This window comes from Chiloscyllium plagiosum, unplaced genomic scaffold, assembly GCF_037043375.1.
Source record: "Chiloscyllium plagiosum isolate Xiang-an unplaced genomic scaffold, Cpla_swu_hap1 HiC_scaffold_29, whole genome shotgun sequence".
Classification (NCBI taxonomy): domain Eukaryota; kingdom Metazoa; phylum Chordata; class Chondrichthyes; order Orectolobiformes; family Hemiscylliidae; genus Chiloscyllium; species Chiloscyllium plagiosum.
This window is the reverse complement of record NW_028270167.1, coordinates 6,916,292-6,943,879: the sequence shown is the minus strand read 5'-3', so window position 1 is coordinate 6,943,879 and position 27,588 is coordinate 6,916,292. Positions and strand designations below refer to the sequence as shown.

General features: G+C 43.4%; 1 protein-coding gene across 1 annotated transcript in view; it reads left to right on the top strand.

Annotated features, from left to right (window-relative positions):
* The first annotated feature begins 3,569 nt into the window (after window positions 1-3,569).
* LOC122540595 (transmembrane protease serine 2-like) overlaps window positions 3,570-27,588 on the top strand; it is a 53,622-nt gene continuing 29,603 nt past the window's right edge. Inside the window, exons 1-3 of the mRNA XM_043676509.2 lie at window positions 3,570-3,752; window positions 20,500-20,737; window positions 23,525-23,635. Coding sequence (XP_043532444.2) covers window positions 3,738-3,752; window positions 20,500-20,737; window positions 23,525-23,635 — 364 coding nt within the window. The 5' untranslated portion in view covers window positions 3,570-3,737. The remainder of the gene's footprint in view (window positions 3,753-20,499; window positions 20,738-23,524; window positions 23,636-27,588) is intronic.

Here is a 27,588-nt window from a genome sequence, read left to right as displayed (position 1 = left end):
AGTGTGGTGCTGGAAACACGCAGCAGGTCAGGCAGCATCCAAAGAGCAGGAGAGTAAAATTTTGGGAGTAAGCCCTTCATCAGGAATGTGCCCAAAACATTGACTCTCCTGCTCCACAGATGCTGCCTGACATGCTGTGCTTTTCCAGCAGCACACGATTCAACTCTGATTCTCCGGCATCTGCAATCCTCATCTTCTCCCAGTGCTGTAGCTGCGGCCGAACTGATGTTTCCTACAGTGCAATCTCCCTTCTCCAGTGTTACATGTCTTGTCTAATGATAACTCAAGAAGGCAGAATACTGAAGATGTTGGAAATCTGATGCAAAGACAGAGAATGCTGGTCAAACTCAGCAGGTCTGGCAGCAACTGTGGAGAGAGAAACAGAGTTAAATGTTTCGAGTCCAGTATGACTCTGCTGAACCAATTCTAAAGAAACATTATACCACACTTGAGATATCAACAAATAATAAAACTTGCAACCCCAGACTGGAATTCCGTGTTGAGAAGATGAGAGTCAACGCCACTTGCCAAGGTATTTGCTGCTCCCCTATTATTTACCATCTGTCTGAAATTAAATTACTGACTTCACTTTCTTTTAATTTGTCTTTTATTACCCCGCAATAATTTTTTTATGCAGCCTCCCACTCCCCACTTATTGGCACCCTGCATGTCAGTTGAAACAGAAGTACTGCACCTATAAAAGCAGGTCAGAGGCTAAGAATTCTATAGTAAGTCACCTCCTGACTCCCCAAAGCTTGTCCAGCATCTACAAGGCACAAGTCAGGGGTGTGTTGGAAAACTCCCCACTTGCCTGGATGAGTGCAGCTCCAACAACACTCAAGAAGCTTGACACATCCAGGACAAAGCAGCCATCTCAATTGACAGCCCATCTAAAACCTTGAAAGTTACCCACATCACCAATTCATTAGGTTAGCCCAGTCTGAGAAACAAAAAGAGTTTCCGTTTTCAAGAATGAATCAGTTTCTGGTCTGCATTTGTTGAGGGCCCCCTTGACAATCCAAGGATAGACCAACCAGCAGCAACCATGAGCCTGACCCTGATCCAGTCCAGTGGCACTTTACCTGATACCATCACATTGAGCCAATCCCTCCAGTTGTAGCTGTGACAATTAGCAGCCAGCCATAACTGCCTCTCAGTCAGTTGTCTGAGGGCAGGGGGAAGGACATTGATGTGAAGGCATTACACATGCAGAGAAAATGTTTCCACTTCTGTGGGGAAATCCGAAAGCATCATAAGTATTGGTCAGTTGCTGATACATCCAATGGGATCTTCAGGAGAGATTTCTTTTTAACCTAGAGAGTGATGAGATTGCAGAACACAGCCAATGGTTGAGTTGAATGGTGCTGCTGCTTTTAAGATGCAGCTTGGTAAACACGAGGCAGAAAGTAAAATGAATTGTTGAAAGGGAAAGGTGCTGATGATAGGTCATTGAACTGAAATATTAACTTGCTTTTTCTCTCCACAGATGCAGTGAAACCTGGTGAGTTTTGCCAGTACATTCTGCTTTTTCTATTTCAGATTTCCAGCTGCAGCAATATTTTGCTTTTGCATTATTGTCAAAGATTCATTTTTAGTGAAGGGGCTGCGGCTTTAGCTCAGCTGAGCTACCAGTCTAATATCCTCTCCATCTTCTCTGTGGTATCAAATAAAAACAGAAAATGCTGGAGAAACTGAGCAGCATCTGCAGAGAGAGAAACAGTTAACAATTCAGATCAATGACCTTTCATCAGAAACACTAACTCGGTTTCTCTACACAGTTACTGCCAGACCTACTGAGGTTTTCCAGCACTTTTTGTTTTTATTCCGGACCTCCAGCATCTGAGGTAATGTTGCATTAGCATCTGGATAAAATTTTCCAACTCCATTGATGCCTCAGCCCAACCTGCTGATAATATCCTTGTCCACCAGACTGGTGCTATTGCCTCCAGTCTGTATTATTCCAACACTGGTCCTGGATCGTAACAGATTTCCACCCTCCATAAACTGGAGCTTATCTAAAATTCTGCTGGCTATGTATTGGGCGGTACGGTGGCACAGTGGTTAGCACTGTTGCCTCGCAGCGCCAGAGACCCGGGTTCAATTCCCGCCTCAGGCGACTGACTGTGTGGAGTTTGCACGTTCTCCCCGTGTCTGCGTGGGTTTCCTCCGGGTGCTCCGGTTTCCTCCCACAGTCCAAAGATGTGCAGGTCAGGTGAATTGGCCATACTAAATTGCCCGTAGTGTTAGGTAAGGGGTAAATGTAGGGGTATGGGTGGGTTCGCTTCGGCGGGTCGGTGTGGACTTGTTGGGCCGAAGGGCCTGTTTCCACACTGTAATGTAATGTATCCTAATTCACATCAAGTTATCTTCAGCTCTGTTTCCAGTTGGGTTTAGAGGTCTCTTCCTCATGTTCAAATCTCTCCGTGGTCTCCTCTAATATACCCCCTTCCCTCCACAATCCAATCCCCTACATTAACAACCTCCTCCTGCCCTTCAAGAACTCAGAGTCCCTGCAATTCTGGCCTCTTGAGTGTCTTTAATTTCCTTCTGCCAACACTTCCTGTATTCACTCAGCCAGCCTCCCACATCACCACCACTGCACCCTGGGTATGCCCTTGTCTTCAGCTGCCTGGGTCTCTTACTGTATAATTTTCAGCCTATCCCTTTCTTTCTGGTCTCACTTAGAATTGGAAAGTTCCTTTCTGCTGCCTCTACCTTGTAATGGCAGGGACTGGGCTGAACAGAATGGTGTAACTGAGAAGTGTTGGGTAAATTCATTGCCACTGGTCTTCCTTATTGAGATAAGTCAACACTATTGATAGCAAAAGAGGCAGGATCCCCACATGAAGTCTTCAGTAGATGAACAATCTTATCAATCTTGATAAGCAGAATAAGTTTATTTTTTGGTACTTAATAACTAGTAACATTACATTGAGATCTCTTGTGGAGCCATCAAGCTTAACTTAAGTGTAAGTGAATATTACTGTTAGAGCTACACTGACTTAGAACTTGAACAGCTTAAATCGAACTGAATACTGTAATACGCTACTTCGACAACGGATTCACTCATTCCAATAATAGTCCTTTATACATATTCTCACTCAATCTGTTTATGGATATTGTTACACTGGAACAGGTGGGACTTGAACCCAGGCTTTATGACTCAGAGGTAGAACCCTTATGGATGGAAGTTATTTTGTGATGTTGGTTACTCCCTTCAGGCATTAACTCCCTTATAAACTAGCTGTCTGCTTTCAGATACTCCCAAAAATGTTTCTCTTCATCTGTCTCCTCATGCAATTCATTGCCAGACTCTCTTAGGAAGTACTCCTGTGAAAAAAAAGCCACAGGACTATTTCTTTACTGCTTTTTATATAAATATAAATATAATTTATCATCATTTAAAGTGTCTGGTGAATCTTGAACGCGCGTGCTAATTATCCTTTCCCTGCTGCAGCCACTCACAGGTAGATATTGAACAGGTGTGGCAGGATGTTCATCATACAAAAGCAAACTTTTCACGTCAAACTAGTTCATCAACTTTGATTCAGCTGTAGCCCAGGCTAGCAGCCACCTCTTTCCTCAGTCAGAGCACATTCTACAACTTGGACAATGCGGGACAAGACTCTGCAGTTCCTGAGCTTTACGTGAACCCTTAGAAGTGTTCGAGCTGCTGGGACTGACTCTGAAGCTGTACCCTCAGGTTTAACAGACAACACAACCTCAGGACTTCAGGAATGACTTCATACCCAGTAGGTGACTATGCTTGATCTGGGGTCTGACCACAGTGATCGTAATATTCTGTTTTTGAAAACAATGCTTTACTGTGAAATTCAGGAAGGCTTTGAAATGCATAATTTCTGGATTAAGAATTCATGGGGAGATTCCTACTAACAGGAGAAGTGTTCAGTCTGTCATAGTTCAATAAAGCAGGAACTGGTGTAATAAATGTAGGTGAATAGAGTTAAATATAACAGAGTTTGGACACAGGTCAGTGTCTGTGATAGAGAAGAGAGTTTGTTATTCCTGCATGGAATGTGGCTGTTGTTGGTTAGGCCAGCATTTGTTTCATTTACCTAATCGTCTTGAACCGACTACCTCAATCAGCTCTTTTCAGAGGGCGTTATTAATAGTCAAATATATTGCTGTAGGTCTGGAGTCGCATGTTAGCCAGAGCAGGGGAGGATAGCAGATTTCCTTCCCTAAAGGATATAAGTGAATCAGATTTTTAAAAAATATATTCATTAATGGGATATGGGTATTGCTGGCTAGGCCAGCATCTTTTGATTATCTCTCATTTTCCTGCAGAAAGCGATGGTGAGCTGCCTTCTTGAGATACCACAGTTCTTGAATTATGCATAATTCACGATGCTGTTAGTGAAGGCGATCCAGATGTTTGACCCAATAACAGTGAAGGAACAGCAAACTTCACCAAAGATCCTCAGACAGCACCTTCCAAACCCACGACCACTTCCATCTGGAAGGACAAGGGCAGAGGTACATGGGAACACCACCCCCTGCAAGTTCCCCTCCAAGCCCCCCACCATCCTGACTTGGAAATATGTCGCCGTTCCTTCTCTGTCACTGGGTCAAAATCCTGGAATTCCCTCCCTAATGGCATTGTAGGTCAACACACGGAAGGCGGACTGCGGCAGTTCAAGAAGGCAGCTCATCATCACCTTCTCAAGGGGCAACTGGGGACGGGCGATAAATGCTGACCCTCAAATACTTTAAAAAGTCATGGCCAAGTCTGAATGGTATGTGGCTCAGAGAGGAACTTGTAGGTAATAGTGTTCTGCTGCCCTTGTCCTTGGTGTTGGAGCTGGCAGTATAGAAGATGCTGGAAAAGCTCAGCAGGTCAGGCAGCATCCAAGGAGCAGGAAAATTGTCGTTTTGGGCAAAAGCCTTCCTGATGCTGCCTGACCTGCTGTGCTTTTCCAGCACCACTCTGATCTAAACTCTGATTTCCAGCATCTGCAGTCCTCACTTTTGCCAACTCACAGATTCGACAACTCACAGAATGAGAGAATTGTTACATTGCAAAAGGATGACATTCAACCAATCATGTCTGCAAGGGAACAAAAATCACAGGCTCCAATGCCGCTTCTGGTCTGGACCTCCAGCCCCCCTAGAGTCTCACACACCAGTCATTGGATCCTGATAGAAATCTTGGCACCCTGGGCCCACCCATCTTCACCTTCCCTCAGTGTCATTCTCCTGTCCTTTCCCATAATACTGCAGATTGGTTTGAATTAAATAACTAGCCAATGCCCTCTTCAATGTCTCACCACACGTCCAGGCAATGTAGACAAGACCCGACCCACATCTTGTTTGAAAATGTTTCTTCTCACACTTGCTTCTTATCCAGGATCTGTCCTTATGCTCTGTTTATGTGCAGAATAGTTGCTCCCTGACTGGTAGTTTTAAGGTCACCAAACTTGAGACTAGCTCATTCCAGACCTATTCATTAAATTCAAAATCTATTAGTTGCTATGGTGGGATTTGAGCTCACACTCCCGGGGCATCATCATCGTTATTGTCGGCAGTCCCTCACCGATGAGCATGATGCTCTTCCACTCTCAGGGTGAGTCCATAGGTGGCTGTACAAACCAAAAAAGGCTACTGCAGGCTCTGTTGCATTTGGGGCAGATGGTGGTCATGGGAACGGGGTGGCTGGGACATTGGTGTCGCAGCATGTTCCTTTTGCTGTCTTCAAGTGGCTTCCATTTTTTCACAATGATAAAGTTTGAGGTGTCCAGTGCTTTCCCGAATACTCCTCCTCTACTTTAGTTGGTCTTGGGCCAGTGATTCCCAGGTGACTGTGGGAATGTTGCACCCTTAGGGCATCATCCTGGGTGTCACAGGAATGCTAGTCCATTGACATAACCAATACATTGCATGGTAGAGAAGGACTGTGCTCTTAAGAATGTCTGTGCTCAGGAGAGTGATTGCGCACATAGGTTGGGTCCCTAAGCTTCACCAGATTTATACATCACTGTTGGGAATTTTACTTTAAATCCATTGTTTGGGCTTTCACTTAACATATTGGATGGGACACCATGACTTGTTCTTATCATGGGGCCCACTGGCTCCAGGACAGACCTTACCGCCTGCACATTTAAATCGCAATAATAAAGATCAAGAGATTTGGTCTCCTCATTTCAGTTCCCTATGATCTCAAACCTTCAGCTTTCATTTCTGACAAACTGAGATGGGAATGGCGAAGAGAGGAGTTAAAAATTGAGGCCAATACACAGACTAACTAAAATAAACCTTACCCTAGATGTGCTTTGCTTTTGGGGAATTTGTGACATTTTGATAAACAAACAGCAAACTTGATCACCTGAAGACCTCAATTGTTTAGTTTTGCCAAAGAGAAAGCTGGGGAAACAGCTGCTAAATCAAACTTTTCAAATGTTGTCGATCAGCTCCCTCCTGTTTTGAATCCTAGCTTCAACCAGTTGCCAATCTGGATGAGATTAGATTCCCTACAGTGTGGAAACAGGCTCTTTAGCCCAACCAGTCCACACTGACTCTCCAAAGAGTAACCCACCCAGATCTATTTATTTATTCCTGACTAATGCACTTAACACTAGGGGCAATTTAGCACGGCCAGTTCAGGTAACCTGCACATCTTTGGAGTATGGGATGAAACTGGAGCACCCGGAGGAATGCCACGCCAACACAGGGAGAATGTGCAAGCCCCATACAGACAGTGATCCGAGGCAGGAATCAAACCTGGGTTCCTGGTGCTGTGAGGTAGCAGTGCTAACCACTGAGCCACTGTGCCAGCCTAGTCTTCTTCACTGTCTGACATAACTCATCAAAGTTCAACTGAGGTATTCAAGAAGGTTTTAGAAGATCATTTAGATTGAAATAAGGTGTAGGGGTATTGGGGAGAAAGCAGGAAATTGGCACTAGATAGTGTTTCTTATTTGAAGGGCTGGCACAGAACAACAGACTGAATAGCCTCATTCAGCACCATACTACTTCTGGAGTTCTGTAAAACAGAAAGAACAGTCAGACCTTCACAACCCATGGGACATCACCAAGTGCTTTGTGGCCCAACCAAATAGTTTGTTTTGAAGTGGCGTCACAGTTTAATGTAAGAAATATATCAGGAAACTCCTTCTATAGCTTTATTGTAATGGCCAGCCAGCTTCATTCCGTGATGTTCATTGGGGGATCAATATTGGCAAGACCAGATTCCCTGTTCTTCTCTGAATTGGTATCATGTGTTCTTTTACATCTGCCTGAGAATGCAGATGGAAACTTAGTTAATATCCCATCTGAAAGATGGTATTGTATCTCTAACAGTGCACCCTCCTTTAATACTGCACTCGTGTGGCAGCTGTGAGTCTTGTGGCCAAGTCCTGTTGTGGGATTTGAACCCAATCTCCACTGAAGTGAGTTTGGCACATAAGAACAGGAGACTATTCAGTATCTCGAACCAATTCCACCATTCACTGAGTTCATAAAAAGACTACATTTGATGATCCCAGTATTAGACAAATTTTAATCACTCTTCATTGTTGGTCTTGTCTACGGTGGCCTATTTTATTCCCTGAACCTTTCCATCTCTGCCTCTCTACTTTTAAGACACTCCTCAAAATCTACCCCTTTGGCCAAGAACTTGGTCATCTGTCTCACCATCTTCTCACTTATCTTGTTTGTTCATGCTCCTTTGGATTATCGAACTGCTACATGAATGCAAACTGTTAGCTTACAATGAAATTCATAAGAAGTCATTAGGACAGAGTTTTAAGGAGGGCCTTAAAGATCATTGGGGGGGGGGGGGGGGGGGGGGGGGGGGGGAAGGGAGGGGGAAGAGAGAGAAAGAGAGAGAGAGAGAGGGGGATTGAGATGGTATTCCAGAGTATGGCCACCAATGGTGGAACAAAGTATATTGGAACGTTCAAGGGGTCAGATTGGGACAAGTATGGAGTTTGCTGTGCGTTGTAGGTGTAGAGAGGGTGATGACGATTTAGAGGACCCACATATCTCAGGACAGAAACCTGTTTTATGCAACTGACTGCTAGTGTTTTCCTCATCCTTGCCATGACGAAAAGCTGGCTTCTGAACAATGGAGACTGACACACTGTTGTGTGAAGTTGCTACATACGACCACATAAATAGACAAAAGGTTTGGGATTTTTGCAATATCCCCAAATGTGGGATATTTGACTGCAAATTTATGGCAGTGGGTCCTGCATATGCACCATAAGGGGAGCTTGTGGTGCCATGGTAGTTCCCCTAATTCTGGACTAGGAGGCCTGGGTTCAAGATCCACCTGCACCAGAGGTGAGTCATAACATAAGTGTACAAGTTGATCACAGAAGATATCTACCCTTTGACATTAAAGTAGAACATCATGTACTGACAGGGGAGGGAACCAGGAAGGGAAGCATTTGACAAAGACTGTATATCTCTCATAAATGGGCAGATGTCAGATGAAATGACATCAAAAACATTGGCTAGTGTGACAAGTCAATCTGCTTAATTAGCTGAAGTCATGATTAGATTCCTTACAGTGTGGAAACATGTCCACACTGACCCTCTGAAGAGTAACCCACCCAGTCCCATTTACCCCTGACTGATGCACCTAATGCTATGGGCAATTTAGCATGGCCAATTCACCTGACCTGCACAGTTCTGGACTGTGGGAGGAAACCCACGCAGACAGGGGGAGAATGTGCAAACTCTACACAGACAGTCACCCGAGGCTGGAATCAAACCTGGGGCCCTGGTGCTGTGAGGCAGCAGTGCTAACCACTGAGCCACCAGGCTGCCCAGTCATCTTGGGATCATAAAAAAAAATTAAATGCAGTGAATGTTGTAAATGAAAGCTAAAAATAATCAGCAAACTTTGAGAAATCTGTGGAGAGAGAAACAGGGATTAACATTTCAGGTCAAATAGGACTCTATTTCAGAACATTAAACTGTTCCTTCCTCTTCACAGATGCTGCCAGATCTGCTGAGTATTTCTGGCATTTTCTATTTTTATTATTGGTTCTGGAGTCTTTAGTTTTCCATCAATTCTATGTAGAATCTTTATTGATTTGCAATTTCCAATAGGAACATTTAGTTCTTTACTTTTCTTTTATCATCACAAATGTCTACAAAGATTATAGAACTTGAGGGGTGTCCAGTGTAGGACATGAGTGGAGCTGATGAGCTTTCTGTGACAATTGTAATGGTTGCCATTAGGCAAATTTTTGATGTAAAAATTTTATTGAATTCCAACTTCACCACCTGCCATTGTGGGATTAAAGCATGTGCCTGAGAACACAATGTGAGTCTGAGATTCTGCATCTCTGGTCTGGTGATGTTACCACCACATCACTGCCTCTGTAAAATTGGCTACAAAGTGCTTTAGACAATCGTGCAGCAACACATTGTTGTAGTAATGTAGGTCTTACCTATTTGTCATGAATGAAGCTGAAAGTGTGGGTTCTGAGATTAGGATCAGCATTCTGAGAGATATATTCAGTTGCCTTTGGGGCATCCTCTTGTTTCTGTGGTTTTGTTTTGCTTCCTTCCAGTCCCTATATTAGTGCTGTAGAGTCCGTGACTGAGTAAATGCCAGAGGATTTGAGCGCGGTTACATGTATTATAGCATTCCCTTAGTTTATATAACCTCCAACAATTTATCAAAGACAAAATGCAGCTTAAACAGTCTTAACAGTGTTTAATTAAGGAGTATAGAATTAAGGAGAGGATAGAGATTTGGATTACAAACTGATTAAAAGAGAAGACAGAAAATTGGAGTTAAGTATCTAAGGTTTGGAAACTGGGTCTCATAGGATTCAATCTGAGACCACCTGTATGGTTTGTTTATATCAAAAAGTTGGATACAGTAGCTGAAGGGTGTAGTTCCCAACTTGTAAGTTATACCAAAATAAGAGGCACAGTAAATCACTCTGAAAAATAAAATGGTTGTTGATCAGGTGAAATGTGACAAATATGCAATAGATAAAATTAAATGTCAGTAAATGTGATTGATACATTTTGTTTTAAAAATCAATAATTAATTATAACAAAAACAGAAAGTGCTGGAAAAACTCAGCAGGTCTGGCAGCATCTTTGAGAGACAGAGAGCAGAGTTAATGATCAAAGTCCAGTGACTCTGCTTCAGAACTGTCATTCGGTGCAGATGCTGCTAGGCTTGCTGAGTTTCTCCAGCATTTTCTGTTCATGTTTCAGATTTCCAGCATTTTAGTCAGGAAGTATACTTTGCTTGGAGGGGTATTAAAAGAGGAGAGCAAAAACAAAACATAAAGCAGCTGGTTTACAGGAATATCAAATTGGGTCAGGAATTGAGCAACTTCTTAATTTTGCAACAAATGCAGCAGAGCTGGCCATTGTCAGAGTGGGTCTTCAATATTAACGTTAGACCAATATTTGATACAGACCTGACCAGCAAGGTACAAACCTCATCTAACAAGATAAAAAGCTCCCATTTCAGGGGAGGTTCCTTCAAGTGGAAGATCACAGAGATTAAAGAATCGAGTTCATAGAATATTAAAAGTATCACCAAATCAAATAGATACAACCATTAAAGTAAACAGGAAAAATTTTGGAAGTTTCTGCAAAGGGAATAAAATATGGAATTGAGGAAGCAATGACAAATCCACATAAAATGTTCATCGGACACACGTGTGAACAGGTTTGGGTTCCTATTAGATGGTGAATGTTGAGGAATTAAGTGGCGGGGGTATGGTGCTGCACCCATTTACATGGGCAGTGCCTGGTCTGTGGAAATTCCAACACAGACATAACAAATTGAAGAGAATTCGGGGGGAGTTTGATCAAGTGTCTGGATTGCTTGTCCCATGACATTACCACTCCATCACCACACCTGTCAACTCCACACTGAATCTGCAGAAGCCACATGTAGCTGCTTTGTAGTCCTTAGCATACAGTCAATAATTATTTGGGGGGTACCTTTAAAATAGGAAAATATCACATAGGAGCATTATCAAATGAAATTTGACACGAAGCCAAATAAAGAAATATTAGGGCAGTTGACTAAAGACTTAATCAAAGAGGTTGGTGTTAAGTGGGGTATCCAAAAGGAGGAAAGAGGTAAAACATGGGGATTTGGTGACTATACTCAAATCATAAGCAGCTCAGGCAGGGACCCTTGCCTCTCCCTGTAGCTATAACTTTCTCCAGGCCTACAGCACCTTCCAAAGACACAATCTTGAAGGTAACAGATGCATGGGAACACCATCACCTCAAGGTCTCCTCCAATCCACACCACGTCTGGACTTGTAAATTAGATTAGCTCTATATCCCAGATATTGATCGGCTTCAAAATTCACCATCTATCACAATGGGATCTGAAGTAATATTCCCTGAAGATTGACACACTAGAAGAGAAATCGCTGGAGAAACTCAGCAGGTCAGGCAGCATCTGTGAAAGAAGAGTTGTTGTTTTGAGTTCAGTGATCCTTCTTCAGAACACAACCAACTGCAATTTCCCCTCACCACTACCTGATTTGGAAACACATCGCTGTTCCTTCAGTGTCACTAAGACAAGATCCTGGAATTCCCTCTCTAACAGCACTGTCAGTCTACCTGCACCAAATGGACTGCAGCAGTTCAAGAAGGCACTCACTACCACCTACCCCAAGGTCAGTTAGGGATAGTTATTTATTGGCGTACTAATCAGCGATACTTACATCCAGTTTGGACTTTCAAAGAACCTGCAATGTTTATTCCTGATTTCCTTTGCTGCATCATTGTGACACCACCTTCAGCTGCCTGTTATCTCAGCTCTGAAATTCCTTTCCTAAACCTCGCCACTTCTCTACCTCTCTTACCTGCTAAACGACTCTGCTTAAAACCTACCTTTTTGACCAAATTTTTATACACCTGTTCTAACATCACCAAAGTTAATGTGTCAAGGTGTATTTCATCACCCAGTTATACAGGTTCAACTTGCAGGTGCTAGATAATGTAAGAGCAGGTTGTTGTTTGAGTATCATATTTGCATAACCTCTTTGTATATTGCACAAGAAGTGTGGCCAATTTTCCTGTTAGTAGGTGAATCATACCTTGGTGTTGCCAAATGTAGTTAATTTTATTTCAGGTGGTTTAATTTCATGAACTCCCAATTCCAAATAGGCACACCCAATCCTCCCACCATCAGATTCACAAGGTATTGATACTCACAGCAATATGAGGAAACAACGAACTTATCTGTTAACTGATAGAATGTTTACTGATTGCATATGAAATAAAAATGATTTGAAAACCCCAATCTCAATGACTGCTTTAACTCCCCTTCTGCCTTTTGCTCAGAGTAGTGTCATCGAGATTAACCTTTAATTCTTTGGAGAAGCATCTCCAGGCAGAGTAGATGGGGAGAATCCTTTCCTCTTAGAAGCGTCTATAACCAGGGGACACAGGTAGGGAGTAGAAATTTATAAGGGATTTGAGTGAAAAAAAATCACCCATACGGATGTGGGTATCTAGAACTCACTGCCTGAAAGATTTGGGGAGGTAAGAATTCTCAAAATATTTTTAAAAAGTATTTAGGCAAAACATTTAAAATAGCATAGCATACAAGGTTATAGGCCAAGGACTGGAAAATGGGATTAGAATAGAAGGGTGCCTGATAACTAGCACAGACATGATGAGCCAAAGGGCCTCCTTCCATTCTGTAAAATCTCTGAGACTCTCAGATCTGAGGCAACCTGGGACAGTTGTAGCCAGATTATATTCATGTAATGAAAGACTGCAACATGACAAGGTTTATTACATAAATATCTGCATTTTAACTATGATGCACAGAGCAGGGTGTGCCTACATGAGACAATGGGAGGTATCACTTTGTAGCTACAATATAGAAAGGCCATCTACACATGGAAGGTTGTGAATTGTTTGTCAGTGTTGTGGGTGTTCTGCTTTGTTTAAAGTTACTAATGTTACGTTGAGGATCCCTGAGGAGTTTGAACTCCTGGTCAAATAGCAGCAGGTGTAACCTTCTATATACCTGAGAATTTTGGAAACGTTTTACAGGAATGAACAAAACTGATGAACTGCAAGACAAGTGCTGGTCATTGACATCTGGCCTGGTTTGTTTTGTTTGAACCTACTTTGCTTTGGAAGTTATAAGGGACTTGGCACAGGATGCGAGGATCATCTAGTAAAAGGTCAAACCTCTCCATCTACTGTCAAAACTGCTCATTGCTGGTTGACTAGTGAACTCTATCAGTTTGACTCAATAACACACCCTGCACTGAATCAGGAGATTATGAAGTTCACATCCCACTTCTGTGATTTGAACGTGTAATCCAGGCTAACTTGGCAAGTGCAGTAATATAGACATATTGGAGATTCTGTCTCAAATGATGTTAAACTGAGACCCTGTCTCTCCTCTAAATGTCAGGGCACCCATTGAAGAACAGTATTCCCGCTAACCAGGCCAATATTTACCCCTCAATCAACATCTTTTCAAAATAAAAATGATTTGGTTGTTGTCACCATGTTGTTTCCGGGAGCTTGCTGTGTTCCAATTGGCTGCTATATTTCCTACATAACAACAACAACTTCATTAGCTGTAAGCTGTTTTGTGAAATGCACAATGTCAATTCTATGGTGTGGGATGTTGGATGGACTTGGGCTTGCAGAGAATGCAGGATGAGAGATGTCCAGTTGAGATGATAGTGACCTTTAGAGATGGGCATATGCCATCATTCCTTGGTCTGGCCAAAATGGGACTCCAGACCCATAGCTATGCGCTTCACTCTGAGTTGCCTTCTGAAATGGTCTGTCAGGTCACTCAGTTCAAGGGTAATTCGGGATGGAAAATAAATGCTGGCTTTGACAGTGATGTTGCCACCCTCCCAAATAAAGAAAGAAAAAAAAACACAGCTGCAGTTTTTCAAATCGGGGTGGAGGTGGAACTGGATGTCTATTGTTCATAGAATCCCTACAGTGTGGAAGCAGACCATTTGGCCCATTGAGTCCACACCAACGCTCTGAAGAGCAGCCCACCCAGACCCACACCCTTATCCTATCCCTGCATTTCCCATGGCTAATCCACCTGGCCTGCACACATTGTTTTTTTTTTAGTATGGCCAATCCAACCAACCTGCGCATCTTTTGACCATGGGCAGAAACCAGAACACCCAGAAGAAACCCACTGGGGGGCATCATGCAAACTCCACCCAGACAGACACCCGAGGCTGGAATCAAACCTGAGTCCCTGCCACAGTGGCTAACCACTGAGCCACCATACCACCCATACGATTGGTATTGGGTGTTGAATGTGATAGGTATTGGATGCTTATTCCATCTGAACTTCAAGTCAGGGTAGAATGGAAGAAAAAGTGCATGCATTAACATAGCACCTTTCCCAACCACAGCTGCTTTTCCATCTGTGAAGTGCTTCTGAAATGCAGTCATAAGTTGCAATGCCATAAGATATAGCAGACAATTTGTAACAAGCCCCCACAAAGAACAAGGGGTTAAACCCTCAGTTAATCTAGTGACATTGTTTGAGGGATTGACCAGAACACCAGGGACAATTTGCCTACTCTGTTTCAAAATGATACCATGGTATCTCTGATGGTTCAGTATCTCAATTAGTGAACAGCACTCTCTGCAATTCATCACTCCCACAGTGTTGCACACTCAAGCTTCACCGAAATTTTCATGCTGTAGTTTCAGGAGTGGAACTTAAACTCATCCCCTGACCTTCAAACTCGGAGAGGCAGAATGTGTACAGGATGCATATGTATTGATTAATGACAGTGTGAGTTCCCTAACACTGTGAGCAGCAGTATTAAAGTGACCACCAGAGACCTGAGCAACAGTATTCAAAATAAACACAATTCCATTCTATAGAAACTTGACAAACACTCCCAATTTGTTTCTAAGGTCAAACCCAGAACAGCTAAATGTCCAACATACGTCAAATCACACCTTGTATAATAACTGGTACCTCCCTCCTCACTCTTACTCAGACCAGTGTTACTTGCTATAAATGGTTGACCTGTCATGGGTGTCACAGTGGAGACACTGTTTTAAGCAATTCATTTTAATATGAAAAGCATCTCACGCAGTAAAGGCATTTCCTCTGCACGTATTCAAGATTAGATTTCACCTGATTATGAACTATTCAAAAATGAGGACTGAGGTTGCAAATCATTGCATGATCAGCAATAGTATCCATTCTTAATTTTTCTAATTACTAATCAGAATGCACTGAACTAAACCTGGATTCACAATTAACCACATGTTGAATAATGTTCCAGACAATCCTACACTGGACTGCAAATTTGCCCTTTCATATACAGAATTAGATTAAGTCAATACTACTGGGGAGTGTTGCTGAACAAAGAGACCTTGGAGTGCAGGTTCATAGTTCCTTGAAAACTGAGTCACAGGTAGACAGGATAGTTAAGAAGGCATTTGCTATGCTTTCCTTCATTGGTCAGAGCACTGAGTACAGGAGTTGGGAGGTCATGTTGTCACTGTACAGAATATTGGTTGGGTCACTCTTGGAATATCGTGTGCAATACTGGTTTTCCTCCTATATGAAGGATGTTGTAAAACATGAAAGGGTTCAGAAAAGATTTTCAAGATATTGCCGGGTTTGAGCTATAGGGAGAGGCTCAAAAGGGTGGGGTTATTTTCCCTGGAGCGTCAGAGGCTCAGGGGTGACCTTATAGAGATTTATAAAATCATGAGGGACATGGGTGTGGTAAATAGACATGGTTGTGTCTCATCTAAAAGACAACATGTTTGTCAGTGCAGCCTTGTCTCAGTATTTCACTGGCTGTCAGCTTGGATTTTGTGCTCTATAGCGATTGGAACCAGATGGATCTTGTTGACCACCAGATCCTTGATTGGGGCTATTAACCCCAGTCAATCAGGATGTCCTGGCTGACCAATTTAGACAGGATATTGATTGCCTGCCCCTCTTCCGCGGTTACATCCGAGCCCTGGTGTCTCTGGAGAAGAAGCACATAGTGTCCACTAACACCCTTGAACTGTTCAGGGAGAGGTGTGCACCGCAGGGAGTGGAGTGTATTATTTACCCCTCTGACTCTATTTTGACTTAACCCCTGCCCTCCTCTTCACTGTTTGATCATGTAGCATTGTCCTTTGATGAGAAGGACACTGCTTGTCACTGGTCACCCTGGTGTTTTCTTCCATCCTCATGAATAAAGTTTTATGCACTCGTTGTTTATTCACTGTGTCTTACACCTGCACACACACACAAAAAAAGAAAAAAAAATGTAAACAGGGTATTTAGGAATCTCCTTACTTCAGGGACTGACTCTGAGCTGACTGGCCACAGCCAGTGTACTGTGAACAACTAAATAAAGGATGACTTGGCGAGGGGATACTGGCCTCTGTGCAGTTATTTTGTGCCCACTGTTTGGGGCAGGGAGAGGACCAACAATCTTTTGACCCAATGAACAGCTGCCCACCAATTCATGACTGGCACTGGGGCCTGTGTGAGGCCATGCTCACAGTCAGCCATGTTAACGAGCAATAGTGTGTTCATCTAACCTCTGCGATTAAAATTATAGTTGTGTCCATTTGTAACCAATCTCCTGTAGTCACTGAATGAAGATTCACAGACCATGGTTGCGATTTGCCTTTCTGAAAACACCACTTACACTGACTGATTGTTAGTGCTTAATGAGACGTGTGTATTAATTGTTGTTCATTACTCTAAGTTGCTGGTTTCCAGGGCAGCCAGAGGTAAGCAGATATTTACAGATAGTTACATTGCTGTTAAATGTCAGTGCATTCCCATCATACTGATTAGGCTCTAATCCTAAATGTTGCCTAGTCACTGCAGCAGTCATATCACCAGTTAAGCATACCTCTATTTCAAGTTCTCCTCAGTTTCTGTAATCTTCGGTAATCCTTCATGGCTAGATTGTGGAGCAAATCTTATGTGTGCAAAAATAATTTGAGTCATAAAATTCGTTGAAGTACGTTACAAATATTTTGACTTGAAATTTACAGGAAGTGTACTGTACAGCGTTTTAGGTGTCTTAACACAATAGTAGTATTCTTAATATTTAAAATATGCATTCCATGTCTGATATACAGCCAATGGGTACATCATTTCAAATTTAAAAAGACAGAAAATGCATGAGAAATAGACTTTTCTCTATAGACCATGATCCACGCTATAGTGCCCTAATATCATTTCAATAGTCTCTATGTTCAACATTGTACATTCATTGTTAGGCATACTTCTCAAAGAGTTCTACAGAACCCATCCCTCTGTTCACAATGCTTGAAAGGCCTGAGACAGCAATGTTTCTCCATTGTATCTACGAGGCATCTGTCCTAAGCTTTAGTGCATTGTCAGCGTGTTGTCCTGTAATTTGGAATGTGCCGAAATGCAACTCTTGGTCAAGGGTAATGCTTGCTCTGGAAGACTAGACATTTTGGGCAGAGCAAAGAGTATCTTTCATTGAGTTGATGGTCCCCCCAACTGCAGGTTATTTTCATCTCAGTGTGTGTCCTTGGGAACAGCCTGAGCATTCCAGAGTCCTGTGTCACAGAATGTAGGAATCTCCAATGGTCATGAGCCCCACCAGTCAATCAGTGTGAGTGTATCGTCATAGAATCCGTCAGCTTGAGGTTAATGAATGCTGTTCACTTGTGTTGATTCTCTTTGGGAACACTATTTTGTTCACAATGTATATTAATGATTTAGCTGAGGAAACTAAATGTATAATCGCCAGGTTTGTAGATGACACAAAGCTGGGCGGGAGAATGAGCTGTGAGGAGGATGCAGGAGGCTTCACTGTGATTTGAACCATGAGTGAGTGGGCAAATCTATGGCAGATGAGGCATAATGTGGATAAATTTAAGTTTATCCACTTTGACAGCAAAAACAGGAAAGCAGATTATTATCGGAATGATGATGGATTGGGAGAGAGGGAGGCGCGATGAAACCTGGCTGTCCTTAAACATACTCGCTGAAAGTAAACATGCAGGTCAGCAATGAAGAAGGTAAATGGTGGTTTGGTCTTTATAGTGAGGGGATATGAGTATAAGAGCAAGGATATGTTGCTGCAATTATACAGGGCCTTTGTGAGACCACACCTGGAATATTGTGTGCAATTTTGGTCTCCTTACCTGAGGAAGGATGGTCCCTTTATGGGAAATGCAACAAAGCTTTACCAGGCTGATTCCTGAGACTGCAGGACTAAACTAACTAAGAGAGGCTGAATTGGTTAGGATTATATTTACTGAAGTTTAGTAAAATGAGGGCTGTTTCATAGAAGCCTAGGAAATTCTAACAGGACAAGACAGGGTAAACACAGGAAAGATATTCCTGATGACTGAGGTGCCCAGAACCAGTGGTCACAGTCTAAGTACAGGGGTAAGTCATTTAGGAATGAGATAAGGAGAAATTTCTTCACCCAGAGAGCAGTGAGCCTGTGGAATTCTCCATCAACACCTTGAATATTTCCAAGAAGGAGTTAGATGTGGTTCTTAGGCTTAAAGAGATGGGGTATGGGGAGAAAATGGGAGTGTACTGAGTTGGATGAAAGGCCAATTAGCAAACTCCTGCTCCTTTTTTTTGATGTTTCTATAAATTAATTTGACCTACTCGTTGACATTGGACCTGCATATCTCAAACTCTGGAATTTGCCATTAACAAAAACTGATCTCAAATATCTCCACGATCACGTCAAACAAAATCCTTTGCCATGAGTGAACAAGGAAAATATTTTACATTTTTCAAAATTCCAAACAAGGGTGCACTCTGAAGCTGCAGGTGCTGAATTCAGGATCCACCCAAAAAGACGTCATTAACGCTACCTCTCTTTCTCTGCTGTTACTAAGAATCATCAGCCCACAGCACCAAACGGTTTTATTTGTAAAACAGCCTCACAGAAGCTGAATTGGAGCGTGGAGAGATATCATTTTTCAAGGAGTAGAAGAAAGTTTATATTTTTAATCAACTTGTAATACCACGTGTTCAAGGGAGATCTGCACCTCGTGGCTCAGAGGTAGGGATGCAACCAAAACATCACGAGAGCTCTGGGCTGTGGTCTATGTGACTACATCCAAGATCCCAAATGGTTTCACAACCAGTTAAATCTTCTTGAAGTGCCATCATTGATGTGATGTAAGAAAAGTAAGGGTCAAATTGCCTACAATTAGATCTCACAAAACACGTAAAGTGTCAGATTATCTCATGTTGGTTTATTGGTTAGGACATTGGCATTAGCAGGCTAAAGCCCCTTGCTGTTCTTTGAAACCTTGCAATGGGGCCTTCTTACATTCACTTAAAAGGTCAGAAGGCTTCTGGCTGAATGTTTTTTCCAAAACACGTCACTTCTGAGAGTTCAGAACTCCCTCAGCACAGCCCAGGGAATGAGCTGAAGACACTGTAATGGGATGTGAAATCACAGCTTTGAGACCTTAGGAACTAACCAAATTATTTTAACCAGCTCAAGTTCCATTTACTTTCACTTGGTGAGTGTTTGTTTTACCATTGTAACCTTTCCCATCTCTGTTAAATTGAGCTGTGATTGGCTTTAAGGAGGTGACTTATCGAAACCACACTGTACCTGACCAGCAGCAATTGGTTGATGTTGAGGCTGTCCGTCCACAATTGCATAATGTTCGATTTTGTCATTAACATTACTCACCTTGCCATTCAAAAATATGCACAATTACTTACCAATATTTGCCAAGAACTACTTTAATCCTGACAAGTATGTGGCAACTCTTTGTTTATTTGCATCTTTCCATCAACAAGCCATAATGCTAACAAAAGGCTTTGTCCAGAGGCTCACTGAAGATGTTACCTAAGGTTGTGACAAAACATCTGAAAATGAACCTTCCAGTTCAGCGAGCAAACCTATATCCACAAAGGCTTGAATGTAGGCCATTGTCCTAGTATTTATTTGCAACCTCAATATTTTCCTTTTGCTCCTGGGGCACTTACAGTGAGTTGAATTATAACAACCAACTGCAATTTATATGGCACCTTTGATATCAGTAAACCTCCCAATGTTCCTTTCAGCAGATGTTTCCAAGCAAAACCACATAAAGCTTTAAAAAGGGAGGACTGAGAGAAGTGAGAAGAGGTTTAGCAAGGCAATAACTAAAGATTAAAGGTAATACCACCATAGTCCAACACTTTCATTAGAAAGAGATAACCGATGGGGAGTTCAGGCTCAGGGTCACCATGCCTCTAGCGAGGGCAAGGTTAAGAAGGCAGGACCTCATGGTGACCTTAGCCAATGTGAGAATTAAACCTGCACTCACTCTGCATCACAGACCAGCAATGCAACCCAAATTCCCTGTCCAGACCTCCTCTGTAATGCCCAGGCATCAACACCTTACATTGGGCAATGAGATGGATATCAGTGTGAGATATCATTCTGACAGGCAACACATTCTGGCACAATGTGTTTCTGTCTTGCAAACAAGGGCCCAATAAGAAGACATTGAGAAAGGTATCTTTTAAAGTCAAATATCATTCTTTCATTGCAGAATATTTATGAGAATTACTTGCCTGAGAACGTTCAACCGCCTGCAAACAGTAACACACCAGGACCATATCCTCCGCCACCTTATCCCAACCCAGGAGGATACCAGATCCCACCTTATCCTGGCACTGGATCTTACCCAACACAGCCATACCCTAATGCAGGAGCGGGAACATACCAACCCTATTACATTCCTTCTGCGGGCCCCAAGCATCCTCCAACTCAAGTCATCCAGAGTAATGGTAAGTTATTGAATATGGATGTGGAAGCACCATCAGTCTATTTGTGTGTATGTTAATCTCTGTGTTTACTTATCCACTGGACATTGGTGAGGCCACTTTTGAAATACTGCATTCAATTCTGGTCTCCCTGCTATGTTGTGAAACTTGAAAGAGTTCAGAAAAGATTTTCAAGGATGTTGCCAGGGGTGGAGGGTTTGAGCTGCAAGGAAAGAGTGAATAGGCTGGGGCTGTTTTCCCTGGAGCATTGGAGGCTGAGGAGTCACCTTATAGAAGTTTATAAAATTATGAGGGGCATTGATAGGGTGAATAGTCGAGGTCTTTTCCCCAGAGTAGGGGAGTCCAAAACCAGTGGGCAATGGTTTAAGGTGAGGGGGGATAATTTAAAAGCAAGCTAACAGGAAAATGTTACACACAGAGGGTGGTGAGTGTGTGGAATGAGCTGCCAGAGGAAGTGGTGGAGGCTGGTACAATTACAACATTTAAAAGGCGTCTGGACGAGTACATGAATAGGAAGAGTTTAGAGGGATTTGGGCCAAGTACTGGCAAATGGGACTCGATTAATTTAGGCATGGATGAGTTGGACCGAAGGGTCTGTTTCTGTGCTGTCATCTCTGTGACTTTATGGTTAGTGCGGGTGTGTAAGTGCATGTTAGTTTGCTAATATAAGTGCATTAGCCTGTGCATGAATAATTCAGTCTGTGAGTGTTTAATTCTATCATTATCATGCATTGCTTTAGACTACAAAGCAGGTAAAAATCTACCTTGCCACAGAAGATCCAGATTTGCAGAGTAAACCGTAACATATCACGACATCTGTGAGTGTGTAACTGATTGTGTGTGCACAGAAGTGAGTGCTGTGCTTAGGTGAAGTAAAAGCTGGCAACTGTGATTATCGATATATTTTTCTAAGCAAGCACATCTCAAAACCCATACAGAGACTCCAAATGCATCACCCCACTGTAACAGCCCACTGTTTTCTGTAGGTTGCGTCTTTGTTTCCCACTTTAGCGTGTGTGGGAGTTACAGAATATTCTTGATGAAGATCACCCTTCGGAAGATGTGCTCATGAATGAAGTGTCCTATTTCTGGGATTTGCAAACCGAGATGTTCAGTGTGGGCATGAGTTTGTGGCTGGGAGACATTGAATGTCAGAAACATTATAACTCAAAACCAATCTTTCAGTCTCACAGTGAATTAATGCCACATACATTGTATCTTGCACTACTATCAAAAATTGACAGGTTCTCATTCCCCTGATGCACTCAGTGGCTAAGATGCAAAACAGATGATAATTATCAGGGAAAGTTGAACAAACTGGGGTGTTTTGGGGGCTCTTAAGGTGCAGTGCCCCTATCTCTAGACCAGGAGATCTAGGTTCAATACCTATCTGCTCTGGAAGTGTGTCATAACACCTCTGAAGAGGTTGATTTGAAGATATTCAAACTGGGTTCACTTCTTTTGAGATACAAAACTGACTAGCTAATAAAAACTGAGAATGCTGGAAAACTCAGCAGGTCTGTGGAAAGAGAAAGAATTACCATTCTGAGTCCAATAGGACTCTTCTCTAATGTGATCAGACTTGCCACGTTTCTCCAGCACTTTCTTTAGTATATGACTTTGCTTTTAGAAGAGTAACAGGTTACCTAGTAAGATTCTTAAAGGTTTGAGAGAGTTTGATAGATTAGATAGAGGGAAAATGTTTCACGTTTAGGTGAGGCCAAAATGATCATAAATATAAAACAACCAGTAATAACTCCACTTGCGGATTCAGGAGCAATTACTTACCTGGAGAGTAGGGAAAATATGGAACTTACTGTGACAGGAAGTAATAAAAACTGCATAACACATTTAATGGAAAGCTGGACAAATACATGAAGAGGAAAGGAATTTCTTAATAGTGGAATCTCAAAGGTAATAAACTGGAGATAATTGCCTGTCAGTGAACGTGCCATGGGCAGCACGGTGGCACAGTGGTTAGCACTGCTGCCTCACGGCGCCAGAGACCTGGGTTCAATTCCTGCCTCAGGCAACTGTCTGTGTGGAGCTTGCACGCTCTCCCTGTGTCTGCGTGGGTTTCCTCCGGGTGCTCCGGTTTCCTCCCACAGTCCAAAAATGTGCAGGTTAGATGCATTGGCCAAGCTAAATTGCCCGTAGTGTTAGGTGAAGGGGTAAATGTAGGGGGAATGGGTCTGGGTGAGTTGCTCCTTTTCGGAGGGTCGGTGTGGATTTGTTGGGACGAAGGCCTGTTTCCAAACTGTAAGTAATCTAAATAGCCTTAGGGTAAATACGATTGGAGAGGTGAATGTACACCTCAAAGGCTGGTGTTGAGGAAATGTGTTTTGACTCCTGGGGCACTGGCACCAGTACTGGGGTAAATACTGGGCTGTAATGTTTGGATAGCCTGAACTGTGCTGAGACCAGATTTTTTGATGAATTGTATAACTACAGCAGGAGAGAGGAACAAAAGAAATCCTGTTCCAATGTTCCTATGAATAGGCAGATTTAGGTGAAGTAAGATGGAAGAGCAAAGAAGCTGGGGGACAAATTGATTTCTTCTGTGAAGTAAATTCTGTTGATGATTTGGAGTTACCCTCCATAGACATTATGGGTGAATTTCTGTGGTAATCTCCCCTCTTGTCCACTGCAACCCTGCTTCCCAGGGTTTCTGTCCCTCCTATGTCAAATATACATTACAGACTTGGGAAAAGACCAATTGTGTTTTCAATGGATAGGGAATGGTGTGATTCCTTGCTGCATCACCATAATCATTGCTCCTTTTTTTGTCAGTCCCACACAGAAAGCCCGGAGGTATCTGTAATCCAAAGAGGAAGACTTACTGTTGTATCATTTCTCTCTTCTTGATTTTATCTGTGCTGGGAATTGGAGCTTGGATCATTTGTAAGTAACCATGGTAACTTGACCTGTTGGTGAGAATTGCAAATGTCAGTAGATGGCAAAGCTGCTAATGATGGTGGGGGCATTTGGGAAGGAGTTGGGTGTCAAATATAAAGTTTAAACACTCAATGAAAACTCAACCGTCACACAGATGCATTTAACAGGTACAGGGTGTCCTTGATTTGTGAATGCTCGTAGTTACGATGACAATCCCATACAGGGATGTAACTTTAAAGATCCGATATCCACCTATTTCCTATATATTATCCTATATTGTGTTCTGACTTGTGTATAAATCAAGCTAAGAATGGACTCAAGAATGGAACCTGTTCTCAACATGGCACTGCCTATACCCTATAACGGCAGAGAGGGATGGACTATAACCGTACTAACAGGTGTGATAAAATGTGCTTTTAACAGGGATTTGTTCTGTCCTGTTTCTCGAGCAGAGGGGTCTTGTAAACCTGGTGCTGAGATGTCTGCTCCATGGAAAGCAGAGTAAGAGAGCTTTGGGATTTTTAAAGTAGACAGAAGACAATGAGTGGCTCACACAGATCCAGGGATTTAGTTTTTCCTTTCGGTTGTTGAGTTGGGGTTTTGGGGTTGAAGCTGCTAAATACAGCTTCCTCTCTGCTGCTGCAAAAAGTTTGAGCTCTCTCTGTCTCTCTGCTGCTAGATCCATCTAGTTGGTGTTCTTTATCCTGGACTGGAGCAGATAGCAAGTGAGGGAAATCTGTTTTGCTGAATTTGCCTTTGGCAAGGGTGTGATTATGGAATGCTACTGTATTGGAAACATTGATGAGTTAAATAAAACATTATTTTGTTGAGTACTTTGATAGAGTCAAAGTTAAACTGTCTTTTCCTTTTGTATTCTAACCTCAGTGTAAGGATGAAGTGCATTTTGCTTTAAGCCTAGTAGCTTAACCAATCAAATCATATCTGGAACACAGCGCCTTACAATTTCCCTTAAACAAGATAAAAGTAAGGGTCTAGGCTACCTCCTGGATATATTTTGAGGGGGTTTGGTCTGGTCCAATACACAAGGGCCTTAAGTCTGTTCTACAATTCAAATGATCATACCTGATCAAAATTGCACTGACACCATTCATTTGAGCTCACATGAGCTGCCTGTTATAATTGTTTATGTGCAATTGCACTACATTATTTTATCCTTCTTTTGGGAACCATATGATGCTTGCTGTGAGAAATAAATTGACAAGGTGTCATCTGTACTTGTTAATGGAGATTTCAGAAACTCACGTCACGGTGGCAGTTGTAATCTGAAGAATTCCCTCTCCAAGGGCAACCCAGGGCAGGTGGTGGAAGAAGGCAGCTCACCACCACCTTCTCAAGGCCAGCTAGAGACAGACAATAAATGCTGGCCCAACCAGAGACTCCCACATCCCACAAATGAATATAGAAAAAACAACACTCTCATGCCAGACGGATATATTTACAGATAGGAGGAGGCCATTCAGCCATTCAAGCCCATTCTGCCATTCAGTTCCATCATCTTATCCGTGTTTATCTGCCTCTGATCCATAACCTTTACTGACCTCACCTAAAAATCAATCTCAGTTTGAAATGTTCAGTTGATCCTCAGCTTTAACAAATGTTTTGGGAAGAGGGTTCCAGGTTTCTGTTATGTTTATATGAAGATGATATCACAGCTTAAAAATGTGTTGCTGGAAAAGCGCAGCAGGTCAGGCAGCATCCAAGGAGCAGGAGAATCGACGTTTCGGGCATAAGCCCTTCGTCAGGAATGAGGAGGGTGTGCCAAGCAGGCTAAGATAAAAGGTAGGGAGGAGGGACTTGGGGGAGGGGCATTGGGAATGCGATAGGTGGAAGGAGGTTAAGGTGAGGGTGATAGGCCAGAGTGGGGTGGGGGCGAAGAGGTCGGGAAGAAGATTGCAGGTCAAGAAGGCGGTGCTGAGTCTGAGGGTTGGGACTGAGAAAAGGTGGGGGGAGGGGAAATGAGGAAGCTGGAGAAATCCGCATTCATCTCCTGTGGCTGGAGGGTTCCTAGGCAGAAGATGAGTCGCTCTTCCTCCAGGCATTGTGTTGCCATGGTCTGGCGATGGAGGAGGCCAAGGACCTGCATGTCCTTGGCGGAGTGGGAGGGGGAGTTAAAGTGTTCAGCCACGGGGCGGTTGGGTTGGTTGGTCCAGGTGTCCCAGAGGTGTTCTCTGAAACGTTCCACAAGTAGGCGGCCAGTCTCCCCAATGTATAGGAGGCCACATCGGGTGCAGTGGATGCAGTAAATGATGTGTGTGGAGGTGCAGGTGAATTTCTGATGGATATGGAAGGATCCCTTGGGGGATTGGAGGGAAGTGAGGGGGGAGGTGTGGGCGCAAGTTTTGCATTTTTTGCGGTTGCAGGGGAAGGTGCCGGGAGTGGAGGTTGGGTTGGTGGGGGGTGTGGATCTGACAAGGGAGTCACGGAGGGAGTGGTCTTTCCGGAACGCTGATAGGGGTGGGGAGGGAAATATATCCTTGGTGGTGGGGTCCGTTTGGAGGTGGCGAATGACGAAGGATGATCCGATATATCTGGAGGTTGGTGGGGTGGTAAGTGAGGACTAGTGGGGTTCTGTCCTGGTGGCGATTAGAGGGGTGGGGTTCAAGGGTGGAAGAGCGGGAAGTGGAGGAGATGCGGTGGAGAGCTTCGTCAACCACGTCTGAGGGGAAATTGTGGTCTTTGAAGAAGGAGGCCATCTGGGTTGTTCAGTATTGGAATTGGTCCTCCTGGGAGCAGATGTGGCGAAGGCAAAGGAATTGGGAATATGGGATGGTGTTTTTACAGGGGACAGGGTGGGAGGAGGTGTAATCTAGGTAGCTGTGGGAGTCAGTTGGTTTATAGTAAATGTCCGTGTTGAGTCGGTCGTCCGAGATAGAGATGGAGAGGTCTCGGAAGGGGAGGGAGGAGTCTGAGACGGTCCAGGTAAATTTGAGGTTGCGGTGGAAGGTGTTAGTAAGGTGGATGAACTGTTCAACCTCCTTGTGGGAGCATGAGGTAGCGCTGATACAGTCATCAATGTAGCGGAGGAAAAGGTGGGGGGTGGTGCCAGTGTAGCTGCGGAAGATGGACTGTTCCACATATCCAACGAAGAGGCAGGCATAGCTAGGGCCCATGCGGGTGCCCATGGCTACTCCTTTGGTTTAGAAGAAGTGGGAGGATTGGAAAGAGAAGAGTGAGGACCAGTTCAGTCAGTCGAAGGAGAGTGTCAGTGGAAGGGTACTGGTTGGTTCGGTGGGAAAGGACGAAGCGGAGGGCTTTGAGGCCTTCGTGATGAGGGATGGAGGTGTATAGGGACTGGATGTCCATGGTGAAGATAAGGCGTTGGGGGCCAGGGAAGCGAAAATCATGGAGGAGGTGGAGTCCTCACTTTCTCCTAGTTGAAGATGATATCACCCCTGAATGGCCCAACTCTCAGGTTAAAGTTATGTAACTGCTCGGTCTGGTCTCTCCCACTCCAGGAAACAGTTTGTTTCTATGAATACTCTTGAATCCTCTAGTTATGTGACAGAAGATCACCTTCTGACCTTCTGTCTGTCTATGTTTTTGGGGAATCCTAGCTTAGTCAGTTCAACCTACGCTGATGATTTAATCTTTTACATTACATTACATTACATTACATTACAGTGTGGAAACAGGCCCTTCGGCCCAACAAGTCCACACCGACCCGCCGAAGCGCAACCCACCCATACCCCTACCCCTACATTTACCCCTATACCTAACACTATGGGCAATTTAGCATGGCCAATTCACCTGACCTGCACATCTTTGGACTGTGGGAAGAAACCCACGCAGACACGGGGAGAACGTGCAAACTCCACACAGTCAGTTGCCTGAGGCGGGAATTGAACCCGGGTCTCTGGCGCTGTGAGGCAACAGTGCTAACCACTGTGCCACCGTGCCGCCCTGTTCTCACCCTGTTCTTTGTATAATCTCCAAGAGTG